General features: G+C 41.2%; 1 protein-coding gene across 3 annotated transcripts in view; it reads right to left on the reverse strand.

Annotated features, from left to right (window-relative positions):
- Positions 1-1,583: 1,583 nt before the first annotated feature.
- itsn2b (intersectin 2b) overlaps positions 1,584-14,822 on the reverse strand; it is a 31,635-nt gene continuing 18,396 nt past the window's right edge. For all 3 annotated transcript variants that reach the window (XM_018666870.2, XM_051077654.1, XM_051077660.1), the window contains exons 20-40: positions 14,513-14,785; positions 14,215-14,408; positions 12,984-13,039; positions 12,367-12,533; positions 12,196-12,226; positions 11,953-12,074; positions 11,661-11,757; positions 11,359-11,553; positions 7,634-7,755; positions 7,352-7,458; positions 7,005-7,188; positions 6,744-6,842; positions 6,485-6,568; positions 6,301-6,384; positions 6,094-6,156; positions 5,514-5,663; positions 5,139-5,257; positions 4,968-5,050; positions 4,789-4,872; positions 4,314-4,487; positions 1,584-4,064 (exon numbers count right to left, since the gene is read on the reverse strand). In XM_018666870.2, the coding sequence (XP_018522386.1) occupies positions 3,916-4,064; positions 4,314-4,487; positions 4,789-4,872; positions 4,968-5,050; positions 5,139-5,257; positions 5,514-5,663; positions 6,094-6,156; positions 6,301-6,384; positions 6,485-6,568; positions 6,744-6,842; positions 7,005-7,188; positions 7,352-7,458; positions 7,634-7,755; positions 11,359-11,553; positions 11,661-11,757; positions 11,953-12,074; positions 12,196-12,226; positions 12,367-12,533; positions 12,984-13,039; positions 14,215-14,408; positions 14,513-14,785 (2,637 nt within the window). In that variant the 3' untranslated portion in view covers positions 1,584-3,915. The remainder of the gene's footprint in view (positions 4,065-4,313; positions 4,488-4,788; positions 4,873-4,967; positions 5,051-5,138; positions 5,258-5,513; positions 5,664-6,093; positions 6,157-6,300; positions 6,385-6,484; positions 6,569-6,743; positions 6,843-7,004; positions 7,189-7,351; positions 7,459-7,633; positions 7,756-11,358; positions 11,554-11,660; positions 11,758-11,952; positions 12,075-12,195; positions 12,227-12,366; positions 12,534-12,983; positions 13,040-14,214; positions 14,409-14,512; positions 14,786-14,822) is intronic.

Raw genomic sequence — 14,822 nt, forward strand, 5'->3', positions numbered from 1 at the left:
TTCACAGAGAAGACTGGTAACTTTGCTAGTTCTTGCTGTTGCAATACCAAAACTTCAAAATATGATCTCAGGTTGGGTCCTTCACATCTGCCAATTTAAAATATGAAATAGTAATATCTTTTCTCTCATTCACTTTTGCTGTAATTTTAGAATAAACACACAGTATGTGACCTTTACATAGGCTACATGAAAATAACACAGGCATCGCAACAGGAATTTTTCTTTAAGTTGTATGCCCATACTCATCACCTTCCAGATTTCTAATTATAACTTTCTACTTACTAGCAATATAATGTATTTTTCTTTCTTTTTTTTATGCCTCCACGCTGGTGACATCCACTGCTAGAAGCATGATGTCTCCAGGTTGTCCGTCCATCTACCCATTTCTGTCCCATTCTTGTGAACACGATATCTCAGGGACGCCTCGAAGGAATCCCTTCAAATTTGGCATATACGTTCACTTGTACTCAAAGATGAACTGATTAGATTTTGGTGGTCAGAGGTCAAAGGTCAAGTTCACTGTAACCGCACAAAACACGTTTTTGGCCATAACTCAAGAATTCACACACTAATTAAGTGCAGTTGGGCTGGTAGAGGCATACAACCACGATGCAGTAATTCTGGTTACCTTTAAAAAAAAAAAAAAAAAAAAAAAAATTGTTGGCTCTAAAACAAAACAATAAAAAAACTAAAGAAGTTGTATTTTATGGTTCAGGCTGCACTGACTGTCATATACACAGCATCATTCACAACTATAGTTTAAAGTCATTGCAGTGCAGTCATTGTCCCACCATGATCGAGAGAAAGCCCTCGGTGGTCTGTGACACATTTGTTTTCAATCAAAAAGAATTAGTTACCATCAGTTATCATCATTCATGTCACCACATCCCCTCTGTACTGAATCCATTACTACCACTGTCGTACTCAGCCGCAGAAGGTTGAGTTCAGCTGACTTTGTCGACTCAGTTACGCAGCTGTGTGCGTTGCTGTCGGCCCCTCGCCCAGCCACTCAGTGTGGTTACGTAATGACTGTTGCTTCTGTGGTCCCAGAGTCAGTGGAGGGTGAAGAAGGACTTAATGAGGTCTATTGGTGCGCACTGACAACTCCATACTAAACTCCACTGACTCTGACTGGACACCAACAGAAACCAGTGAAAAATAAAATCAAACCCCAAAGTGAAATATCTTTTACTTATTTCAAGATTTAATTTGCCTGAATTTTTTGAAGCTGGATCTGTTTTATGATACATTTAACTAAATATGCAATATATTTTACAAGATAATAACGATATTATCAAATATATCAAATAACATCTAACAGGCAGCTTTTAAAAATAACTGTATCATGGTTTACTGTGCATTTACTCCACATAAAATATACTGATAATTGTGGGATGGTGTTGTAATTATGTACAAAGGCTGTGAAGTAGTCGAACAGATAAATGGTTTTTGAAAGAAATGACATGAAGCTGCTTTTGAGTTTAAGTCTGAAGCTTAAGTCCATCAGCTGTCTACCATTATGTGCTGCTGCAAGAGGTTGAGGTTAAAGTGTTCTTTTCGTTAGACAGCCAATAATTTGACAGTTTGTTAATTTTTAATGTCTTTAATTTGACTTAAGAAACCCTGAATCAGAGAGTGCCACGTAGAGGCCAAAGAGAGTACAAACAGCAGGTTACAGACTCCAGGCTGATCAGCTGTGAACAGTTAGAGAGGCCATGAACTCAGTTAGCACTGCAGCAGTCAATGCAGAAGGCTGTGGAAAATAAAGAGCAAAACAAAAGACAAACTTTAACACCCCTACACAGACAAGGAAGGTAGTCCAGTCTCTTTGCACATTTTCCACAATTTCCCCAAAAAAAAGGGGGAAAAAAAAAGCAAAAGCGAAATTAATCCAAGTCTAAAAAACAGATCTGTTGATTGAATAAGACAAATGAGAAGGAGCAAAAGAGCACAAAACAGCGGGGCTAACAAAATGACTAGTGACCTAGTCTACTTACAGTAAAACTCAAAGAAAGCAGACTCATCTATGATGTTATATTGCTTTTCAAAACAGTATTGACATTTTTAATATTTGTCATCACACATGTTCAAAACAAACCCAGTGGATATCAGCTGATTATCCAAGATGACAAAGAGAGCGAAGCCGCTCCAAACCTTTGGATAGTCTCACACGCATAAATTAAGAAATAAATACAACACTTTTTTGTTAATATTCAGAGCACCGGCAGGCGCTCGGAGTTAGAAAAGAAACTGGATGCAAAAGGACAAAAGAGTAAAAACAAGACAGAAGACAGCAAAAAGTGACCCTACAACATAAATATACAGCTTTTACACAAGATGTCCTTGTAAAGTTTCAATGGCGGATGTTTATAAAGCGCAGCTTTTTGAGGCAGCAGAGATGGGCAGTATGGCTGTGAGTGAGGCGGCGACTAGAGAATGATACTTAAATGTATCAGGTTAAAAATGTAAAGAACAAAAATACACAAAAGCAAATACTGTTTGTTATTGCTGACAGCCTGCCAATCTGTGTTGCCTCAAAACCCTCTACACCTTAAGGGAAGACAGGGAGAGCAGACACAGCTGGAGAGGGAGTTCAAGGTGTATAAGGAAACATTCATTGACGCAGCTTTTTTACCTCCATCATTTTTTTACTTGATTATTTTGCACTCCTGCTTTGAGATATTACTTGGCCTTGGCTGTAGAAAAAGCAGAGAAAACACTTACACTTAAACACTTATCCTAAGATCACCATCATCATCAAGCCAGTGAAACCAAAAGGATTTTAGAAACTGACTTTAAAAGAGTTAAAAGATGGCTTGTGTTAAGGCCAGATGTTATAAGTCAACTCCAAAAGTTGCAGCATCTCAAGAGCCCTCAGCTGAAGATATCTGTATTTCTGTATCATAACTGTTTGTTAAGCATCTCTACACTTCTACAATCCAACACACACACACACACACACACATGCATGCATACACACCAGATAAACAAAATAAGTGTTCAGTATTGTTACAGTAACTCAACCCAGAACAATGGATCCTGAGTATCCTTGTATCCTTGTATCAACAAATCTTCCATCTACAGCAGTAAACTGACTCCAGACCAGAGCTACTGACAACAACGTCTCATCCAGGTTGTCCAATGTATTTCACGTTGCTGCCCGACGTCTTGATATCTACTGTTTGTGATGTCACTGAGACCAGACAGTTTATGATCAGTGATGATAGAGCAGGTCAACGGAGTCTCTTGTAAGCCATCAGTCACGACCTTCTCAGAAAAAAAAAATATCTTCAACATATATATACACAGTATTTTGTTAAGTTAAGAGAAAAGACTAGTTACTTCAACTAAATGGTCTTGGTTGACCAGACTTGGCAAAGTGTGTGTCAGCGAGTGAATACTTAAAACCCGACTGAGACAGAGCTGTGAGGGTCTAGAGGAGAGCAGAGAATAACCTTTATAGTTTTATTGCTTTATTAGTAGTTCTAACTTCCTCTAAATGTTAGAAATGATTAAAGCTGAGGACCCAGATTCAGCATCATGATACATTGTGTCTCCACTGTTTAAGAGGCCTCTGAAGCTGTTGTTCTACTCCTGCACTCACAGAGCTTCCCTTTCCATCTGATTTCATCATGAGGCAGAAAAAGAGCTGTCATTCCTGCTGGAGGATTCAGATGACATAAGAAGATAAGAAGAGGTATTATTAGTGCTGGTTAATATTAAATTATTAAGGCCTGATGTGTGAAACGCAGTTCACGGGTGTCCTGTTTGATATGGGAATCTTCTTAGGTGGGGGGAGCCATCCTAGTTTGTTTATGTGACAAAAAGCAGCTTTTCTTATTTGGTTAGTTAGTTGTCCTTATTTTGCTGTCTTGGTAGAAGATGCAATTTCCTATTTCAGTTCATCCTACGTGTCTATTTGTTGCCAAAGAGCTGCAGGTCGAGGCGGACCCACACCTCCCCTGTAGGAACCTCGTGCAGCAGAAGGCGTCGTGTCACCGGTCCCTTGTTCTCCAACTCTTTCTTTATGGTCGCTACGGGAACCTCTGTCCGACCCAGGAAGTCTGATTTAGGAGAGGAAAATATAAAGGGTCACATTTGTTTGGAGGAACTGGATTTTTTATGAAAAAGTTTTTCAAATTTAGATCTTTCTGACCTCTATCTTAACAACTCCACTGTTCAACTAGTTCATTTGACAGTTAGATTTTTCATGTCCAATTGTGCAGGTTTACAGAGAAATCAGTGGGAGTTATCGAGGGCGTGTGAGCGAAGAGAGAGTGAGAGAAGAAAATTAGAACCAGCAGGTAACTGACCGTCAGGTGAGAACTGGTCTCTTTCAAAGATGGTGATGCAGAGGACGTCCTGGTAGAGGTCTTTGATGTGAAACTGACAGTTGAAGTTCCACTTGGGGTTCAGGGTGTCGTTGAGCGTTCTGGACGTGAACATCTGAGCTCCCATGGTCACTTCACAGTAAGGGTTACTTTTACCTGGAGGAGAGAAGGAAGATGAGGCGGAAATATAGAAGAATTATGTTTGTTGCATAAAGTGAAACAAAATATAAGGTATAATACTGCATTATAGAAAAAAAGAATAACTGTGGCATAAAAGACACAAAGAGGCCACTGACTGAAAGTGAACTGAGGAAAAAAGGAGAACACTACATTTAGATGTGTCTTTGTTTAGGCTTCATTAGGCAGCGGTGAATGCAGCGGGGTTAACGTTTATGGTGTCTTTTTAAGTCCACTGAACTGCAAGGACATTGTGTAACATGAGTGTCTTCATGCTCACCATTGGGTTTTTTCGCCTTGAGCTCTGTGGCCTCTAAGATGGTGACAAGGAGTCTTCCGATTCCACTAGCCTTCACAGATCGAGCTGCAAACACACACACACACACATACAGATGAATTAATCCAAGATATCATCACATGTGTTGGCATCAGTTCGGCTGTGCGAGCATCAGGACAAACCTTGATAGGCCTTTTCCCTTTTTTTCTTTTCTGTCTCAATAAATTCTTCAGACGCAGCCTTGATCTTCTGAACCCACGCAGTCCTAAAAACACAAACACAGGGTGATTACACAGGCCACCAAACGCGCTAAATATGCCTGTGTGTGTGTGTAAGAATGTGTGCGCTGCTACCGTTCATTGATGTTGTCAGTCCTGAGTATGTAGACCCTATCAATGTGTGAGATGTGGAAAACAGGCTCGTCGCTGGAGGGATCTGGCAGCTTCACCAGAACTTCATTTAACAGCACAGGCTACAGGAAACAAAAGACATGAAAATACATAAACACAATGATCAAACTGACAAATTATATGGAAAACAGATTCATATATGTAGTTGAAACTTTGAAGGAGTTCAATGAAAGGTATTAAATGTATTTTGACATCTTTAGAGTATGACCGCTAGAGGGTCAAAGGTCAGTGCAGAGTTCTAAAAATATGAATAAAGAAAATATGCGATCTCATGCGCCTCAAAGGAAGACAATTCCACTCAGTCATAGTGTTTCTTACCGGTTTGTACATCTTGAGCTGTACATTGTTCTTGTTGCTGAACAGTTTATCAGGTCCAGAAGAGGTGAACTGTTTTGCTGCATGTGTCAAAAGCAGGAAGTCGTTAAAGAGGAAGGCCCACAGCTCTTTGTTGCTCTTCACCTTGTACATCTAGAAAGAGACAAGTGAAATACATCACACAAATGTATAATTTCATCAACAGTAATTCAATGATACTTACAAAATGTTAACAATAACATGAGAACAGTTTACTTTTGTAAATGCTTTCCCCTCCCCACCTACTCAGTGATGATAGTAGTATTATTGTATAATTGTTCAGCATCGTCAAGACATTTTATTCTCAAGCCAAACATCTAATTTTTATAGCAATATTTCAGTGTGTCATGTGATTTGTCATGTCATGACTGATCAGATGAACTGGGACACTTATCTTGGTTGTCAAAGTCTCTTCCTTGTCTCTTTAGTATTTTTAGATTTTAAAAGGTTTATTCAGTTTGACGAAAAGTGCTCATTTAAAAAAAACCCAGCGGAGTCATTGACTGAGTTTCCACAGTTTAAGAAATAATGCAGTGTTACTCACCTTACCGCTGTGGAGCAGCTTCCTGGGGCCTAAACAGTTGGTAAGAGAGTTAAAGACCAGGTGCTGTGGAAAGAGATAAACATTGTGAGGACTTTCATATGTTCTTTAGAGCTGGTTGTTTCTCTCTTTATACTAACTTATAAGGTAATCAGGCCAGTATTAACTGAATTCCTAAGAAAGTAACTGTGAGTTAATTAAGCTTGATACCTCCACAGATCCATCACACTGTACGTGGCTCTGAATCCACTCCAGTCTGTCAGAGTTCTCCTTCTCTCTTACACCCTCGTTTACCTGGTCAGTACAGAAACATCATTTAAATATAAAGAACAGATCTTTTACATAAAAAGAAACAAGTTGCATCATAAATGAGTAATTCAGTGAAGAGATGAACCTGTTGACAGAGTTCCTCCGCCCTCTCCAGAGCCTCTTTCAGAGGACCTCGGTCAGCATGGCCCTCTGCAGTGCACTCCAGGATCTAAAACACACACACACACACACAAGTAAATACACAGACATGTTAATTACACCCACAAACAAGAGATGAAAAGGCAAAACATTCTTTTTTTTCTTGTTACACACAGGAAGGTCAGCATTTGAACCACTTAATGAGGAGTTCAAACACAGACACGCTCATGAGCACGATGGCCTACATTTTTGATGTGCAGTGGGTAGCGCGTGATCCTCTGCATGGGTTTCAGCAGGAAGCTGGACAGTGGCATTCCCTTACACCTGTAGTCTGTGGCGATTTTCTGATGGGAATAAAAGACACTATGAACTAACACATTAAGAGGGTGATCCTGTTTCCACTTTAATGTTTATGACCACAGAGAATTTGCTGGTTTCAGAGAGTCAAACGTTACACTACTAAAACACAGCATGAATCTCCTTCCTCACTCTCCTCTCCCTCCTACCTTGAGGAAGTCCTTGAAGTCCGGCTCGTTGTCGGTGCGAGTCTGGAGCAGCGTGGCTCCGTTAATCTGGCAGGAGCAGAAGCGGATGTAAGGCTGCATGTGGGACAGCTCCGCGGCCAGGATATCTCCAATCATCTGCACCGGCATGTTGTCCCCGCCCGTCTTCTTACGAACGCGTAGCGCCCTGCAAACACACATAAGTGTACATGTATGAACACAAGCAGCTCTGTATGTTTGTACACTCAGAATCCAAATACACAACATTTAAATATCTGCATTTGTGTAACATTTATTCACTCCATCAGACTCCCTCTAGATCCCATTCTCTCTGTCCATGTCTTATTTACTTGAGAAGTTTAGTGTTGCAGGCCAGCAGTTCTTTCCAGTTGACAAAGATCATGGACATCTCTGCATCATTCACCCGGCCTGACTCTGACATAGGCCTATGGAAAACCTACACACACACACAAACAAAACAGAAGAGAGAGTGAAGACAGATTCATACACACTGTCAGAGATGTGATCAGGTGAACATGCAGACAACCTGACAGGTCTCATTCTCATAAAATAATAAGGTACTGTACTTGGCTGGTGCATGAGTTATTGAACAGGACGTGTGTGTTCGTTACCTCCAGCACTATATTCAAGTCTTCCACGTATCTCTCCTCAGTCTGTATCAGCTCATGGATGTAACCCTGTCTCTTCTTCTCCTGGGGGCTCAGGGTGTCCAAGCTGTTCAGGTCTGCACACCCTGCAGGAGAGAAAGAGCACACAAAGGGAGGGGGGTGTATTACTTCTACTAAATAAGTATATGAATAACTAAAACAAACTAACAAACAAACAAAAAAAATCCAACCAGTACGGCAACATCAACAAAACCACTCTGCTTACACCACAGCAACACCGCCTCCTGCTGGAGGTTCTGTCATGGGAAAACAATAAAAAACCACCAGAGGCTGCTTTTAACTTTTGTTACTGCACTACTGCACACTCAGAGAGGGGAAGAGAAAGGAGAAACATGAAACACTCAGTCAGCATACACACTCATACACACTTACCTGATACAGAGTGCCCATTAGCCTTAGCATTGTGAGGGTCCTACACACACAGACTGGTTCTCCCTCACTGAACCCTCCCTTTCCTCTGTCTCTCTTCCTTCACCCTCATCGTCGCTCTCATCCCAAAGGTTTAAAAAGTGAAATCTGCTCTGTAAAGTCATTGCTATGATTCAGATTCTGTTTCTCTGAGTATTTCACTTGTCTGTCTGTCCTCTGTCACAGAGGCTGATAGTACTCTGTCTTCCCTGTCTTGATTGTCTCTTCCTCCCTCTGTGCTGTTATCTTTTCTCGTTGCCAACATCAGACTAAAACTTCACCTAGACCAAATCTGTTTGTACCAAAACAGGAAAGGGAGATTCTTTCTTTCTCTCTCACCTCTCTGGCGCATGTTCAGAGTGGATAAAGATTACTATTGTTTTCTAGTTTTCCATGATTTCTGCCACTGAAATAAGCCCAGACATCTGTGTCCAAGTCAGATACAGATAGAGCAAAGGTAGCGATTCAGCCAATATTACAGATAGAACTCATAATTTTGTAAAGCCAAACAAGGAGAGAAACAAATCGGGACTGTCTGAGAAGCAGTCCTTTGGGACTAAGCTGTACAGAAGAAAAATTATCTGAATTTATAAAAAGAAGTGTCTATTTTGCCTATTTTGATGAAGACAAATGACTCTACAGCTGTGTCTAGCCGAGAAAAGGTTGTTCACATATATCTGTTCATCTTAATCGCATTTGTGTTGACAATATAAACACTGAATACAACACACACACACACACACACACACACACACACACACACACACACACACACACACGAGAGCTGACCAAAGATATTCATTATACAATAATAAAACTCTTGTGATTCCAAACCAGTCTTTATTTTCTTTTATATCTTATTTCAGAATCAGAAAATATATTAGGCACATCTTCAAAAATAGTTACACCATCTTGTACCACAAATGTTTTATACATATATCGTCAGGTCAGTTGTGCTATCAGCCCTTGCTGCTATGAATTCTGGATGCAGCTTCCTAACTGTGTGGCTCACACAGTTTCCTTGAAAGCTTTTCACTCGAAATCTAAGTGAGGTTTGTGATAAATGGAGTGATGTGACTTCTGAATTAAAATGAAAGAAAACCGTGACAAGTGCTTTAGCAGCAACTTGCTTTTGTCTTGCATTAGGCTTCATCAAACTGCACTGTATCATTTTTCGTTAGCATCCTGGATGTGTACCTCAGTACTGGGCAGACTGGGCACAGGAGTCACAGCACCTCAAATGAAGCTTGCATAGATTGAACTTTAACTTGCTGATGTATCCACAATCCTGACAGAAATGACTATTGTTATGTTTTCAATGTGTGACGCGCAATCACTTTCTGCGCAAAGAAAAACATTCAGAGCAGCAGCAGCATTCAGTGAATATAAGGTGCAGCAGCAGTTTGCAATATCACTCCTGGAGGCAAAGCTTATGTTTGTCTGTTCATGGCTCTGAAACAGTTAGCCATATGGTGAGGAGTCGCTTCATCTCACTTCAAAACTACTTCTGTTCTGTCTGTCAGCACTAACAGCTGACCCCATTATGGCTTTCAGAGGACAAGATGTACACTTTTGCTTGTACCATTTTGTGTACAAATTTAATTAAACTGAAGGTTTTCAAAGGCATAAATCAAAGGCCCACTGCAAAATGGATAAAGGGAATTCTTATGCTAAATCTCTGCTAAATAATCTGCTAAACTTACTAACATTTTTATTTTCAGCAGGTTGTCCACTCAAGTGTCTAACTCAATCATGAGCAAAATCACTGTTGATTATGTCTTATTTTGTTCCTTTTTCAAAATTCTTCTTTTATAAATATAGTAGATGAAACTTCACCACGTTTCAAGCATTTTTAAAGACAAGTGAAAGACCGTTGAGCATGGACTCAGCCTGGAATTTGGACTCTCCATTCTTTCTCAAAGTACCCACAGGATTGAGGGTTGGTACGATGATTGTTGTTAGTGTAGGGAACAAGGCTAAGAAAGTAAAACTTGTAATGTCGTGTCTGAACATAGCCACATTTCTGAGATAGATAGTGGGCTCTGTGTGAGCTTGAGTCCCAAGACAGAGGGGAGAGTTAGAATGGATGTATGGGATAAAACAAAGAATAGAAATAATAAATAAGAAAAGTGAATGGGATAAGAGGAAAGGAAGGATGGAGAAAAATAAGTGTCTTATGAAGGCAGATGAAGGAAGAGAAAAGAAAGAAGAGGGAGAAGCCACAGAGAGACCCACTATCACTCACTTTTTCTGTGATTCAGCATCATCAGTTCACAATCACAAAAGGCACAGAGGCTTTAACGACAGAATCAGCACTGAGTAGTTAGAAACTTGTTTCAGGTCCTGCTTCATTCACAGGTAACACAGGACCTATTGTATTATTTTTGTTCTCTGACACACATACACCAGATCACTCTCTATGTTCCTCTCTCTCTCTCTCTCTCTCTCTCTCTCTCTCTCTCTCACACACACACACACACACACACACACACACAAACAGACACACACACACACAGAGACAGACACACACATAAACACACCTTTGTGGGGACCTGTCATTGACACTAACTCTAACCTAACCCTAAAATGAAGTCTTAACTCTCAAACAGCAATTTAAACTGGTGGATTCCAGCACCTTGGTCTCCACAAACCTGTCAGACCCCACAAATATAGTAGGCTCCCACTTGTCAGACCCTAGGAATGCAGGGGGAAAAAAAAGTCCATGCGCGTGTGCACACACACACACACACACACACACACACACACACACACACACACGCACACGCACACGCACAGAAACTCAGTAACATTAGCTCAGTGGGAGAAGTTAGTAGACAGGGAGTCCAGACACTCCGCATCTTCAGAGAAGAGTGCAATAATGGTTCTCTCTGAAGTCAGGAGGAGTAGAGGAAGAGGAGGTGGAGGAGGAAGTCTACTTTCTACCACCCTAGACAGAGAAAGAGACAGAAGCAGGGGAATGGAAAGACAGAGGGGGAAGGAGAAATACAGATTGGGAGGGGAGGGAGGAGGTGAGAAAAACAGGGGAAAAGGTGAAATAATCAGTGAGAAGAAGGGATAAACAGATGAAGAGATGGGTGGATGAAAGGATAGCAGTGATGGTAGGTGGGGGTTGCACAGATGAACAACAACAGGATAAGGATTAGTTAGTCAGAGAGATTTGTAGGAACAAGGAAGTAGATCATCTTTGTGTTGCATATTTCCTTTCAGGTACAGTCATGATGTTTGAGAGATTTACTTACACTGCTGGCTGGGGTCGCAATCTGCTGTGGTCATCTTAATGTAGTTGGTTGGGAACAGGCCAGTGACCCCGTTGACCTCTCCTTTCCACCAATCAGGGTCGTTCTTGTCTAAAACGTTGATCAGCTGACCTTTAGAGAAGCTCATCTCGTCCTTGGTGGCGGCAGTGTAGTCGTATATGGCGATCACCTGACAGACTGACAGAAAAGAGGACAGAGTGTGTACGTGAGAGTCATTTTTACTCACTTACTTACTTTCTCTTCACCTCTGACCTCCACCTGACTTGTGGAAGTGTGTGTTTTACCTGGTGTGGGTGCTGGTGTGGACTTGCCGCTGTTGGAACCTAATATTTTGACATTAGAAGCAGGGAACCAGCCCTTCTGTCGCTTTTTACCACGGGCCTACAGTCAGAAAACAAACAAATGATACAAATAATGAGATGAATAAGTGAACAATGTTAAAAAATTCTGGGACTTCTGGCTCTGACTTCAGTTGAGCTGCTCGCAGATGAGCTGAATCATAAATCCTCTGTGGTTACCTCCTGTACTGTACTACAGACCACCACAGACCTATATCAGAAGCATAAAAACACTGACCTGCAGTTCTCCAAGCCACCAGCCGGAGGCATTCTTGCCGAGGATGAGAATGAGCTGGCCATTTTCCAGATTTAGCTGCTCAGGGCCTGTAGAGGTGTGGGCCCTAATGACCTGGCCAATCTCTGGCAAACGCAAAAAAACATATCAAACATCTAAACTGCAGTAAAATACAAAACCAGGATTTGTGTTCTTATTTGTCAGTCACAGAGATATCATAAAAATAAGACAAGACGGTGAGATTACCTGGCTTCTTCTTCCCAGATATACTTGATGTCTGAAATAATACAAATTATGCTTCTGTTATTTCAACAGAATTTGTTATATAGTGTCATTTAGATGAGCACTGCACAAAGCCATTACCATCCAGTGTTAGACTACACTAGTTTATCCCACATATGTATTAAGAGTTCTTACATCTGCCTCCTTGGGTTTGACGTAGTTGCTGGGGAAAAGGCCTGTCCGGTCACCTATAGAGCCGTTCCACCATTCTCCTTCTCTCTTGCTCACCAAGATCACATCTCCCTCCATAAATGTCAGATCACCAGGCTCCGGAGACTCATAGGTGTACAATGCCACGTATTCTGGAGAGGAAAATGACACATGAACAAAAGTTAAAAACGACTCAAAGATTGTAGTTGGGAGTCTGGCTTTAACTAGATCAGAATGACTGGACACGAGATTTCCGACACATTTATCTGATAAACACATTTTTCCAGATAATGTGGTTATATACTGTACTGCAAAATATACTGTAAATGTTCCTTCCACCTGCTTGTCTTATCTTTGGATAAACATGTAATTCATGTAACTCAGCAGAAAATACAGATTTTACTGTGTATCTTTGTCATGAGGTCATGATAAACCTGATATAAAATGCCATGTGTGCTCCTTAGATCACCTGGCAATCATTGTGAAATGTTCAAATATGAGCTAAATACATGAGTGATTAATGCATGTAACAGATAAATATCAATTGAACTGCATTAGGAAAATAATTCAAAGGAGGGTGTGAAGTGAAGCTCTTAGTGTACCTTCAAGCTGCAGGCTGTCGCTTGACTCTGAAGCATCAGGATGGGAGCTCTTTGTGCTGTAAACACAGAAATCCAACAATACATTACCATACTTATTACTTTACAGCACTCTGGTGTACTTCAGCCATCTCTCAATTCATCATTCCATCCTCAGTTGCTTATCTGGGTTCGGATCACAATGGTAAAAGACTAGCTATAGAAGCAGCAAGAGGTGACATTGTGCTCTTCCTGGGGAATCTTATGTCATTCCAAGGTCAGATCAAGTCTGGCCTGGGGTCTTCTATGAGTTCAATGTGCTTGAACAGCCTTCACAGAGAGGCATCCACAAAGAATCAGATACCTGAGCCTCTGGTTCCTTTCAGTGGGAAGGAACAGGGTTTAAACTCCAAGCTGCCTCCTAATATCTGAGCTTTTTGGTCTCTAGCCAAACCTCATGATCAGAGGTGAAGGTTGCCACGTGCGCTGGACTGACAGGTAAATCAAGAGTTTTACTTTCAAGCTCAGCTTTGTCTTCACCACAACAGTCAAAATGACTGTAAAATGCCAGCTGAAATCATACTGTATATTTGTATTGTCTTCACACAACAGATTCCTCATGATTGAGGGAAGAAACTATTTCTATGGCCTGAATTCCTAGCATACTGGAAATGTTACCACACCTGTTAGATACACTCTCAAGCACGTTCACATCATCATGTGACTGATGCTTATTTTCTCAGATTTACCCTGAGATAAAAGCATCCCAACGGCTACAAAATATGTTGGTATGGAAAGCAGAGGACAGGTATGTGCTACAGACTACTAAGTTTATGTAAGTTAAAAAATGTAATACAAAATAAATAAAGATAAATAAAGAAAAGACTGATGACTCAGAAATTCTGACAAACACATACCAAAGCAGTGTGCCACTTTAAGTTTCAGGCATCATCTTGTGACATTATCAACCTATTTTCTAAGTCCTTAAGAAATAAACACACATCACAAAAACATGCAAAATGAGGCTTGTAATATAACTTGGGAACTGAAGGGTGTGAAATACACAGCTGTGTGTGTTTTAGTCACTAGGCAGTGCTGGTACTTTGCCAGCTAAAGCAATAACTGGCTTTCATGTCTTGTCTGACTTTGACATCACAGGTAAGGACAGAAAGGACTCCAAGCAAAATTTAAAAGTGCTGATAAGAGACTCAGCCACTGTCCTCCCATTAGTTTGATTATGGGGAAACAAACTTACTCTGAACTCTCCTCTTCTCCCAGCAGCGTCACATATGTCTTGGGAAACCAGCCCTGTTCACCGTTCAACTCTCCCAGCCACCAGTTCTCCTGCTGCTCCAGCACCTGAATGACATCATCTTTATTGAAGTTCAGATGGTTGTCTGTCTTTGCTGTCCACGAACACAGGGCCTGGGCGAGCAGGTTACCCACCACCTGTTGATAGAGACACACAAGTACAGACAGGACACTGAGCATTTGAGTGTCTGTGTGCAGACAATCATATTACAGTAATCAAAGTGACTCTGTAAACCTCTCACCTGTCCTTGTGTCTCAGAGGGTGCAAGGTTTGGAGAGTGTGTTGGTGTGAAGGCAGACTTCGTCCCTGCTGCTTTGGCAGCCTCAAGGGCATTGGAAAGTTGTGACTGGAGTGGCACTTTAGGAGCAGCAGCAGCAGCAGCAGCAGCCAGATTATTATTATTAGCTCCGTCTGATGGAGCCACTCTCTCGACGTAGCTCTCTGGGAACCAGCCCATCTTCCCTTGTTTGCTGCCATACAGCCAACCCTCTTCCCGCTCTGTCGTCTCATCAACCTGACAGGAGGACACAGGAGAGTTTGAGAGAGGAGAA

This window comes from Lates calcarifer, linkage group LG2, assembly GCF_001640805.2.
Source record: "Lates calcarifer isolate ASB-BC8 linkage group LG2, TLL_Latcal_v3, whole genome shotgun sequence".
In the NCBI taxonomy this organism is placed as follows: Eukaryota; Metazoa; Chordata; class Actinopteri; family Centropomidae; genus Lates; species Lates calcarifer.